Source organism: Chaetodon auriga, chromosome 6 (genome assembly GCF_051107435.1).
Source record: "Chaetodon auriga isolate fChaAug3 chromosome 6, fChaAug3.hap1, whole genome shotgun sequence".
In the NCBI taxonomy this organism is placed as follows: Eukaryota; Metazoa; Chordata; class Actinopteri; order Chaetodontiformes; family Chaetodontidae; genus Chaetodon; species Chaetodon auriga.
Window position 1 is genome coordinate 1465413 of NC_135079.1, and position 12088 is coordinate 1477500.

At 47.8% G+C, this 12088-nt stretch overlaps 1 protein-coding gene across 4 annotated transcripts in view; it reads left to right on the plus strand.

Annotated features, from left to right (window-relative positions):
• The first annotated feature begins 1584 nt into the window (after positions 1–1584).
• Positions 1585–12088, plus strand: part of LOC143322542 (5-hydroxyisourate hydrolase-like) — a 42149-nt gene continuing 31645 nt past the window's right edge. For 3 of the 4 annotated variants that reach the window (XM_076733794.1, XM_076733793.1, XM_076733795.1), the window contains exons 1-2: positions 1585–1713; positions 6767–6839. In XM_076733794.1, the coding sequence (XP_076589909.1) occupies positions 1677–1713; positions 6767–6839 (110 nt within the window). In that variant the 5' untranslated portion in view covers positions 1585–1676. The remainder of the gene's footprint in view (positions 1714–6766; positions 6840–12088) is intronic. The other variant, XM_076733799.1, reaches the window with a different exon arrangement.

The following is a 12088-nucleotide window of genomic DNA, read 5'->3' on the forward strand; positions in this document are numbered from 1 at the left end:
GACGAGGTGTACAGCTGCTGAATGAGAAACAGGAGACATAAGAACAAACACAGAAACAGTGGTTTTACACACTGTTCGCATGGAGCAATGCAGCCAAACTTCGATTTAATCTTTTCACAACAGGTTGAAAGTGTTGGCAGAAACAGAAACTAACATTTTTTATCTGGAAAAAGGAAAATAACGTCAGTGAACAGAACGAACATAATGTGGCTGCATGTGTGAAAACCCCAAAAAGTGGATTCAGTGCGAAAGTCCATCTGAAACCACATCTCTCTCTTTCTGCAGTCAAACATAATGAGAGTGTCATTTTGAGTTTACTGTCAATAGTTTTTTTATTATTAAAAGAGAGAAAAAAAGTGTTTGGAGAAATTTCAGAGGTCCTCTGTCAGTTTGATTGACAGCAGCTGGCAGGCTGAGCTCCAGCAGGGGAGTAAGAGACAAAGCCTGTAGCCATGAGCAGTGACGGTGTGTTGTTAAGCAGACCAAAGGGATATTTGCTGATATGTTTACATGCTGTTTAATGTGCTACACCTGAGCAGCTAGCTTAACGAGCTACCTAGCCAGCAAACTGACATTAGCAGTGCACTTTTCCCCAGTGAGTGTTTGTTTGGTCGCTCATTCAACAAGCTAAGGTGCAGGATAAGACTCGTTAGATACGAAGGAGACTGAAGCAGAAGGAGTCTGTGGCTCTGGTGTTGTGTAGCAGGCCGCTGTCTGACTGTAAGCTTAAACTGCATAATTCAAAGTGGCCCCGCCCATAATTATGCAGAACTTTAAACCTTAATATAATTTAAAGGAGTGAGTTTTACAAAAATTCACATCACAACAGAGACCAAAACAGCCTGGAAACATGTTTATTCTGCTGTAAAGTTGAGCTTTTTGTTGTGGGGCTCTATGGGAATTGACTCGTTTTTGAAGCCTCGAGTGGCCATTCGAGGAACTGCAGTCTGGGCACGTCTGCGCTGGCTTCATTTTCCAGCTCTGGAAGTTGCTGCTTGGCTGCGAGTCAGCGTAACGGTGATGTTACTGATCTATGCAAAGATTTGATTGGCTGTTTGGAAACAAGTTCTCCATCTATGTAGACAGTCTGTGATTTGTCAGTTTTTAACAGCTGATGGCCCAGTGGGAGCACCCCCCCCCCCCCCCCACACACACACACACCTTAACCCATAATCATAGAAGGGAAGTACAGGAGGAGAATTATAGGAATACTTACACATTAACAGCCATGTTTTCATCCAGTAGAGGGCGCAGCACCTCCACAGGACAAATCCTGGGGGTTATCTCACTGTTATTAACATTATATTTGCCTGACTGTAGAAGATAAACGCAGAAACATCAGAAACTTCACAACAAAGGCTCACAGTTACCTTTTCTACTTTCTCATTTCACCTGCTTTACTCGAGCTCTACCCGTCACCCCTCACCTCTCTCCCTCGTGCTCACTCATGTGCACACTCCCCCCTCCTCCCCCCTGCTCACCAGATAAATGAGCCGGTCATCTCTCCTCCACCCCCCTCAGTGGAGCGTGAGATGGTACGACCCACTGCCATGCTCAGCAGTCACCTCTCTCTGTGAGGGAAGCATCAGTCAGACATCCACACTCTGAGTCGTCAGGTTTTATCTCTCTCCTCCTCCTCCTCCTCCTCCTCCTCCTCCTCTTCTTCTTCTCTTGTTATGACCCATTTCAGGAGCGACTGCCACCGAGACAGACGTGAGTACCACACACACACACACACACACACACACACACACACACACACACACACACACACACACACAGAGTAAGATCGGTGCATTTGAGAAGATGTGGTGATGTTACACTGTGAAGTGCAGGTGTGTGTGTGCGCTGCATGTACATGTGGTTTGGAGTTTTTCTGTGTGTGTGTGTGTGTGTGTGTGTGTGTGTGTGTGTGTGTGTGTGTGTGTGTGTGTGTGTGTGCGTGCATGCATGAGATTCAAGATGCTCTGAGTTCACCAAAGCCACTTCGGCTCCGTCGTACATTTCCTGTGATGGTGTGAGAACAGCTCACCGCGGTGATGACCGGCAGCTGAGATGTGACTGTGCAGGAGGATCAGCTGAGGATGAGGAGGATGTTCTCTGCTGCACTGTTACCTGCTCAGCCAGATGTGTGCAGGTGTTCTTCAGTTTTGAGTTGTACACCTGGATGGCTGGAAGTGATCTTCCACCAATCACGGGGTCGGTGATCTGCTCCTGTCCACATGTTGAAGCCCAGTTTCTCTCCGTGATGGTACCTCGCTGCCATTGGTGTGTGAGAGTGTGTGTGCTTTGTAGAGCACTGTGGGTAAAAGTGCTTCATGAAGGTTTTACAGGTTTTCTGTCAGGGAGACTTTCATGTCTGACTCAGCTGATAGAAACCAGCTGCTGCTTGGCTTTGTTGTGGTTTTGGATGTTGGAGCTGGAAACATTGTTCTTGTATCATCTAATTAGAGTCAACTTAAAATTTCTCAGCAAAATCACATTATTAGTGTTTTTCCCAGCATGCATTGTTTTTGGGCTTCTTCAGTCTTTTTGAAGGAATTTATCTCAGATGTCTTTTTTTAATGGAAACAGTGCTAAACCTGAAAAAGACCAGACTCCACTTCAGCCTCACACTCATTACTCGTGAAGTTCAAGGTTTTGCGTATTCATCCATAAAATCATGGAAATGTCAGCGCTCACGTCCTCGGTCACGGATGAGCAGAAGCGTCAGTGTTACACTTTGTAAGACTGGTGTGAATGTGGCTTCTAACATTTCGGCGGCGGCTGTGATCGTCAGGGTGTGAAGAAATGACCCTGAAGCTCTGAGAAAAACGGCTCCGCTGGCTGAACCCTGGTTGGTGCGCGGGTGGTCGCTCGCTTACGGACAAGCTCAATCAATCCCAGAATGCAACAGAAGTCACAGCAGCAAGCGCTTTGCATCAGCGACGGCGACACAGGAAGCAGAGATCACGTCTGAAATGAGCTGTGGGACGCGAATGTGCCGTATGAACGGCTTTAATCCCCAAATCTTAATTCTATGTGATAAACCAGGTGCAGAGTGCTGATTGGCTGCACATCGGACTGAAGGGTGGAGCCATGAGTTTCATACAGGAAGCCCTCCTGGGTCTGTCTGGCACTGATGCCGGATCAGGTTGCAGAGTTGAATTGATGCTGTTTGACAGAGAACGTGAGAAACTTCAGATTCTGTGCAGAGAAACATGAGGAAAGTCGACGGCTGTCATGACTGAGGCTTGAGTTTGTGCAGATACGAGCTCTCGCACGGTCGAGCAATGCGATGAGTCAGCCAGTAGGCTTCTCGTTAGCCTGTTAGCTTGCTAGCCTGTGGATATTCTTCCTGACTGTCTGCACGAGACTGGCTGACTGACTAATTTTACAGCTTTTTATTATTAAGAATTGTTTTGTACATTGCTTGAAATCATCCACAAGTCATTTCAAGTGTAAAACATACAAATATCTCAATGTAGGAAGCAAAGTCAAATGTTTCTTGAGTTCATGCTAACAGCTTCATGTGGCGTGAAGCTGCGTAATTTGGGACGTTAGGGTGTCCCGTACTGAGGTGTGCAGCCTCAAATACTCTAAAAACTTTGACATATTCAGAGGTCCAGACCAAACTGAGACAACATGACGCTCAAAGTCCCGGCGCTGGTAATAACACTGTGATGGTGAAACTCTTCTGCACGTCAGACGTGACATAAATCTGTCGTAGGCGGACACCGCGCCATCGTCCCTGCTCACCTGAGCAGATATCACCTGACAAACAGCGACAAACAAACCGAGGTGGACGGACGGAGGCGCCGTCGCGGCCTCATCCAGGCGCCTCTGCTCCGCGCTGGATTTCCTGCCAAACGTTGAATAGCCTGTCCCTGAAAACCAATAACCATGAGGGTGTGAAATTGTCCTGTCATCACTCTTTCTTCCTTCCCTCCTCTCTCATTTCCCCCCTCTCTTTCTCCTCCGACCCCCTCCATCTTTCTCCACCGCTCTCTAAAGCTGATGTGTCGTCCAAACAATGTGAAGCAATAAGCAAGCAAATAGCTGTAATCACTCAGATGATGATGCACAATCACCCGCTCGGCGCTCGGCGGGAGTCGTGGCGCCCTGGCAGCCTTATCGATCTCTGGGGGGACGGGGGACAATTAAAGGCACCCCGGCAGTTAACAGATGGAGAGTGACGGTGCTCATAAACCTCGCACTAAAAGACGAATGTCCTACAAGCCGCAGCCGGCGTGGAAGCCGTAAACAACCCTGCCGCCGACTGTCAGCGCCGCGGGTGGGAAGAGAGGGATGATGGGAGGCGAAGGGCCAGCTGCTGCCTTCCCGAACACGGCTTGACATGCGGGGGTCCTCGAAGCGGTGCGCCGGCCTCTGATGGAGGTCACAGGGGGGACAGGCTGAGCTCAGCTTTCAATTACAAAATCCAAATGGTGACTGAGCGCCGGAGTCTGACTGAAGAGACGAGGGAGGCCGAGAGCCAGAGACGACTCTGGAAGAAGATTCTCTCTTCTTCTCTTTCTGATCTCAACAAAGACGAGTCTGCCGTCACAATTATTTTTCATCAGTGTGAGAATGGAAGTGTTGGTCGGCGGGTTGGTCACTGTTGGATGGGATGACATGAACAGACATTCATGATCCCCAGAGGATGAATCCTACAGATGCTAATGATGCTACGACTTTTCATCTAGAACCACCATGATAATAATAGTATTTGTGGTTTTAAGTGAAATTTCTTGGCTGAATTGTCATGAAATGTGGTTGAGAAGCTCACGTTCCCTTCAGAATGAACTGTGAAACCTTCGATGATCCTCTGACTTTTCATCCACCATGAGGTCAAAACATCAATCCTTTGGTTTATTTCCTGGAAACCTAATGTCACTCCCACCAGCCTCTACTTTGTATTTAGTGTCAGTGAGCAACTGTTAGCGTGCCAACACAATAAACTAAGACGGTGAACATCAACGCGTTAGCATTGTCCCTGTGGGAATGTTAGCATGCTGACGTTAGCATTTAGCTCAAAGCAGAACTGTGTCTTAATGCAGCCTCACAGAGCTGCTAGCATGGCTGAAGACTCTTCGTCTCGTTTTATATCTAGAAGAACAAAATTATTCTGTCATTTTTGGGGATGTAGTACATTCAGGGTGCAACTGAGACGGCTGTCCTGGGCTCAGGTGATTCAACACACCTGTGCACCTGTTTGTGACAAAGAAATCTCAACTCAACGTTTCACTTAGACAGCTGTTTCCGTCCATGGATGCTAACTGGCAGAGCTCATCCAGCTAGCAGGTCCTCACAGTGGGCATTGTTTTGGTACAACATATGTGTTTTTGTATGAAACTTATTGGAAAGTATTCGACAGGAAATCTAAACCAACACAACACAGCAGGTAAACTGATGGTGCATTTAAAGAATGTGACTGTAAATGTGTGTCGCAGGTCAGCTGCTTCTGATCTCGTGTAACAACAAACCAACGGTAAGAAAAAGGCGACGTTCATCTGACTGAGGGCGAGCTCGTATCAATCAGAGAGCGTTTCCCACCATCATCCCGATCAATACAGACTGCCTCTGCTGCTGATCAATCAACTCCTCCGTCTGTGTGGAAACATCAGCCTTGAGCCTTTCTCCACATAAATAAAACCACAGTTAAAGTCTCAGTGTTCTCAGTCGCAGCTGTTCTGCTCTGATGAACCCCCTCCCTCCACATGACCTGCACCAATCAGCAGCAAGTCCAGACCAGTTGTGAACATTCAGCAGCTGAAGGTTGGATAGGGAGTGAATACTGGACTGGCACTGATCAGATGGATACAGACACGACTCAAACTGGATCATCATTTTGTGTCTTCTGGACGTGCAAACAGGAAACTGCTAACGAGCCAAAATGAGCTCCAAAAAGGCAGAACTATGTCCGGGCTGTGTGTCCGTTATAGAGCCCCCCAGTGGTCAAAACATCCATCAATGCTGCTTTAAACCTTAAACCTATGTGTGAGCTTCAGCAAGTCCTCCAAATTAAATGGTGAAGTTGTTTGTAACTTGACACATTGAAGAGTTTTCTGATCTCAGCAAGATGACATCATTTCCTTTCAAAATCTCTGTTTCAAAGTAAAACTGTTACTCACACAGCTGCAGTTAAGGCTTGGTGAGGTTCAGGATCAGGCAAAGATGGAGGTCTGGGTTAAAAGAAGAACTTGGTTAAGGTTAGAGGTCATCATGGTTACAATAATAACCTCGTGGTTAAGGTTAGGGAACGATCGTAGCCATTGTTGGCTGTCGGGAGGAGACAGGAAATGAACAGCAGTCTAACTGATGCTGTTGTTTTTCTTGGGGCGAAGGTCTCGTTAAGTCCCTTAATTGAAACCTCAGGATTTTATGAAGTCGGCTGTGAGTCAAGCCGCGTTGTAAAACTTCACGGCGCTAAAATTAACCTCAGAGGCGAAGAGTTTCTGCGCGTCTCTCAGGCTGACAGCGACATGTTTGTGGTTGGAAGAGGCGAAGCTTCATGAATGTGAGAGGAAATTAACTCCGCTGTGACAGATGGAGGCCAATTAGAGTCTCAGGCCACTCGTTAAGGTGGCCGGCTGAGACCGCAGGGTGTGTGTGTGTGTGTGTGTGTGTGTAAACCACAGGGGTGTTTGGGGTTTGGTGGTTTACTGTGCAGCAGAGTGACACCGTGTCACCTGTCCACCTTCATCGCTGTCTCCCTCGGCTCAGGTGGTCAGACGGCCGTCAGTCATCGTCTAACCTGATCTGACGGTTTGTTTTTGTTTTCCAGACACCGGGATGAACGGCGAGCTGAGAGCCGGTCGCACCGCGGCAGCCAAGAGAGGAAGCAGCGCCCCCGACAGGTGAGTCTGCACGCCGCCCGTCTGCAGCTCAGGTGGTGGAGCGGGTGGAGGAAGGCGGGATGGTGATGTTGATACTGAAGAAAATGCATCCAGACACACATCAGCAGACTGAGGATGGTGCGTTCACTGATGGTCTGTTTTGTGCGTTCTGGTGTGTCTCTTTACTGTCCAGCCAATCAAATTAAAGCTGCTTTAATGACTAAATGTTAATACACTGAAAGGCTGCAGAAAAACTGGAGGTGGAACGTAACAAAGCACTTAAGTTCAAGTTTGAGGTACTTTAATCTTTTCACACCCTTTTCTTCTTCTGCTCTTCTGAAGAAGAAAAACGTGTCACGCTGACATGTTTTCGTCTGTGGTTCTGTGGTTCTGTGGTTCTGTGGTTCTGTTCCACGCTTTGGTGTGAGGCCGGGCTGAGCAGGCACAGGGCTTCAGCCTGATCCAACACCACCTGTATCACACCGACTGAAAACATGCAGCGAATGTTGGACAAACATCGTTCTGGAGCTGACGATGCAGCTGACTGGAAGCAACGAGGCTGCTACTTACGGGAGAAGCAGCATCGTTGTGACTCTGCAAACAGCTGATGGCTGATCATGACTTGAATTCATGTGTCTCCATCTTCCAGTTGCACCAGTGAAAGTGAAGCTCTTCACAGTGGGTGACTGTAGCCTTTGTGTTTAATCACTGGTTGGGTTGCAGGTCTTATATGAACTGGTCAGTTCCAGTACTGAGCTTTGCAGATGCTGGTTTGCAGCACTGGTCCTGTGCAGGTCTTAAGATGCTTTATTTCTAATAATGTTGAGTTATTTTGCCGTCATTTCGAGCTCTGCGGGCGTTTTAAACTCCCCTCCTGAACAGCAGCAGCAGCGTTGGCGCCGCTGTGAGCAGCTTTCAGCGCCGCTCGTTTGTCTGCGGTTCTGCTGTTTGTGTGAAGATGACAGTGAGTGACGGTCCAGCTGTCCCCGGCTTTAACCTCATTCTCTGTTTACATGGAAACTAAAGCCAAACCGTCCTCCAAATCCCACCGCCGCCCGCCGCTGGACGGATTAAAACCGGGATGAACACGACTCTACGCCAGCCAGAGCTGGGATTTACAGGCAGGCGGCCACACAGCCGGCCCGCAGAGACTGTGAGGATCTGTGGGGGGTCCGGAGGGAACGGTCGGCTCTGCGTGGACCAGCACTGCTCACGCTTTCATGTTTGGCTCCCTGCAGCTCTGTGAGAGAGCGGGCCTGAAGAAGAAGCCCAGGTCAAAGGTCACAGACGGTGATCAAATGAATCAGTACAGCAAAAAAAAAAATAATTATCTGATAATACTGATCCACCATAAGTACTCATCTTTTACTTGAGTAGCAATACTGCAGTGTAAAAGTAGTCTTAAAGTACCAGAAGTACAGTACTCATTATGCAGAATGGAGCGTTATAGAGTCATCACACTCATTCTCTCATTATTGATGCATTAAGGTGTTCATCACTTTAATGCTGCAGGAGCTGATTGTAAATACTTTATCCAAGGGATCAATAAAGTTTCATCCATAATAATAAATCCTAATTTATTAGTTGAATATATGTAGTCTCATTAATCTGAAAGTGACTAAAGGTATCAGACAAACGTAGAGGAGTAAAAACGACAGTGAACTGGAGTGAAGTCGAAGTACAAGTACCACAGTAATGTGTGTACTGAGTGTTTAAGTGGCATTTTAAAATGCGTGTTTTCTGTGCTGTAAATGGATTCAGGCTGCAGTTTTTACACTGAGAGCATTTTGGGCACAAACTCAGGAGGTTCATCAAGCTACTCATCACGCAGAGACTCACTCAGAGACGAAGAGCAGTGAAATCAGAGGGATGATGAGCGAACTCGTCTGACGGGCTCAATGCAAACCTCTCGGGATGCTAACGTGCTAACGTGCTACCTGTGGGCTGCAGGCGTCCGCTCAGTTACACTGAATGTAAGTCAGACTGAGTCCAGCGGAGACACTTCGAAGTGCTGAAGGTGTTTCTGACTCTAACTGTGTTGTTGGTGTCAGGCTGCATCGTTTCCACGTGTTGAAGGGTCTGTGGGATTCTCCTCAGGTCTTCGGTGGAGACGTCTGCAGGCCAGCAGATGATCTCCTTCTCCTCAAGCGAGCTTTGAAAAGCCAGCAGGACGTGACGTCGACGAAAGCCGGCGACACGTTTTCCCGTGTAGCCCGTGAACACTTCTGTCGTTGATTAATGTCGGAGCCTCTCGGAGCTGCCGGCGAGTTTTCTGCGGGACAGAGCAGGTTCGGTCGTTAGTTTTGATTAGGACACAGAGAAGGAGGCCGAACCCATCTGGAACACAACCTGCGGCGTTCAGATGGGGAAGGACTGCAGAACACACACACACACACACACACACACACACACACACACACACACACACACACACACACACACTGATTGGGAGGTGTGTGTGTGTGTGTGTGTGTGTGTGTGTGTGTGTGTGAGAAACATTTTCAAGTCAGTTCTCAAGGTGAAAGCTGGGAGGCTTCCTGCTGAAGGCTGTGAAGTATCTGATACTTCACTGCTGCTCTGGACTCGTACTCGTACTCGTACTCGTACTCAGTACTCGTGTTCTTTGCTGCTGGATCCTGATTCCTCCGAGTCATTTCCTGCAGACGTTTCAGTGTGAACTGCTTTCTGGCAGATAATGAGTCTTAAAACAGCTCAAACGGTTCAATATCAGTCTGTGAAACTCAGCTCTTCATCACTGAATCCATAAGCTGGCTATCTGATCGATTTGCTCCTCCAGCACTCAGATATTGTCTTGCAGTGCAGATGATTCTCCGCAGAATCGGCGAGCAAATATCTGCATGAAGCGGCCTCGTGGTTTGATTCCTCGCTCTGCTCCTCATCCTCCACAGCTCGCTCTCTCGGGCCGGAGCCCTCAGAGAGCCGCCGGTCGCTCTGTTCTGCATTTAAATCACTTTTCTCCTTGCAGACGTCCTTTTATGTTTTAAAGAGGAGCTTTTTAAAGCAGCGTCTGCTTCTCTGAGCTTCACTCTGACTCTGAGCTTCACAGACAGACACTCGGGGGGAATCGGAGCTCCGGTCTGAGGTGAAGGAAACAGAGCTGTGTGGGTGTTTTTCACACTTTATCGATGTGGTGAGGAAAACATCGTCCCTCCAGTTTGTGGTGGCGTAAAGTTTCCACTGCCTGTTAACTGATTAGATTGTCATTAATTAGAGGAGCTGATTAGCTGCTGAGGTGTTTCTACAGTAGAAGAATCACTGCGGAGAAGAGAACAAATGTCACTTCGGTCAGGAAAGGACAAACAAGTCTTCAAGTCAGGACGTCGTGTCGCGTCTCAGGTGCTTCATTGATCGTCTTCAGTGTCACAGCGAGCTGATCAGACTGATTATTGATCTGATCCTCGATGCTCACCTCTCAGATCGGCTGTTCTGAGTTTGATTCCTGAAGAAAATACGAATGAGTTTCAGCACTAAGATAAACGATTCTGTAGAAATCAGACTGTCTGTTTCGCGTGTTAACGTGAGGAAGGTTATCGCCTCCTCATCGCTCCTCACACATCTGACGCTTACGTCACGTTTCATCTACGTGTATATTTATTCATTAAAGGTCCACTGTCCCGCATTTAGTGGCGTCCAGTGGTGAGTTTGCAAACTGCAGCTGAAACCTTTGGCCTCACCGTCCTTCTCCACACGTGGAGTCAGTGTTTGGTTTGTCCCTTCTGGGCTACTGTAGAAACTCTGTGAAGAGGAGCTGCTCCCTCCTCAGATACAAAGAGATCATTCCAGACAACGAAAACACAGAAATCTCATTAGAAATACAGATAAAATCACATTTTCAAGTGTTTCTACACGAATGACAACATATGTATGAATGTTACATTTCTGACAGCAGATCCTCTAAATCCTCCTCACTGGACCTTTAAGTCTGCCTCCACTTTTCATTTTTCCATCTCAGCTGAGCAGAAAAACTTTTTTGACTTTGTTTCAAATTCTTCGTGTTTTATATGCAAAATTAAAAACGCACATCAAGTCAGAGCTGAAGTAAAAGGGAGACATGTGAGTAAAGACAGACTGAGTGAGCAGCGTTCGGCCTCTCCGTGTGTTTGTTCAGTCAGCGTGAAGCCGTTTGTCATCGTGTTGGATGATCTGTGTCACAGAGTCCAGCAGCTGTTAGTTTAAAATGGCATGATGTCTTCAGTCAGAGCCGCTGCCCTGCTGAGAGCACGCACACACACACACACACGCACACACACACACACACACACACGCACACACACACACACACGCACACACACACACACACACACACACACACACACACACACACACACACACACAGAGGCACGCGCACACACACACGCACACACACACACACACACAGAGGCACGCGCACACACACACACACACACACACACACACAGAGGCACGCACGCACGCGCGCGCGCACACACACACACACACACACACACACACAGGCATTGTTGTGTAATTATGCAGCTCCTCTCCAGGGCTTCAGTAAATCGCTCCCGTATGATCGATGGCTGCGTCCTCGCTGTGCACACACACAAACACATTAGCCTTCCTGTACTTGTGAGGACCTGGTTTCTCCGTCGTGTTTACGTTGTTTTTTTCTGAGTTTCTGATCTGTTTTCTGTCTGTTTACATGTGCGGGACAAGACAGGAAGGGAAAGACAGCTGAGTGACGAATGACAGGAGAGATCGTGTCACACCGTATTTAAAACGAGTCTGATTGAACCTGAAACGAACAAAAATATTAATTAACACATCGTCGTCACTACTGCACTGAAAATAAGACGTGTGTCAATAACTGATATCTGATCAATGGCATCGATCTACAGGAAGCTGGTGGACACATCACCTGATCACACACGTCACCTGATCACACACACGTCACCTGATCACACACGTCACCTGATCACACACGTCACCTCATCACACACGTCACCTCATCACACACGTCACCTCATCACACACACGTCACCTGATCACACACATCACCTGATCACACACACGTTACCTGATCACACACGTCACCTGATCACACACGTCACCTGATCACACACACGTCACCTGATCACACACGTCACCTGATCACACACGTCACCTCATCACACACACGTCACCTGATCACACACGTTACCTGATCACACACGTTACCTGATCACACACATCACCTGATCACACACACGTTACCTGATCACACACGTCACCTGATCACACACGTCACCTGA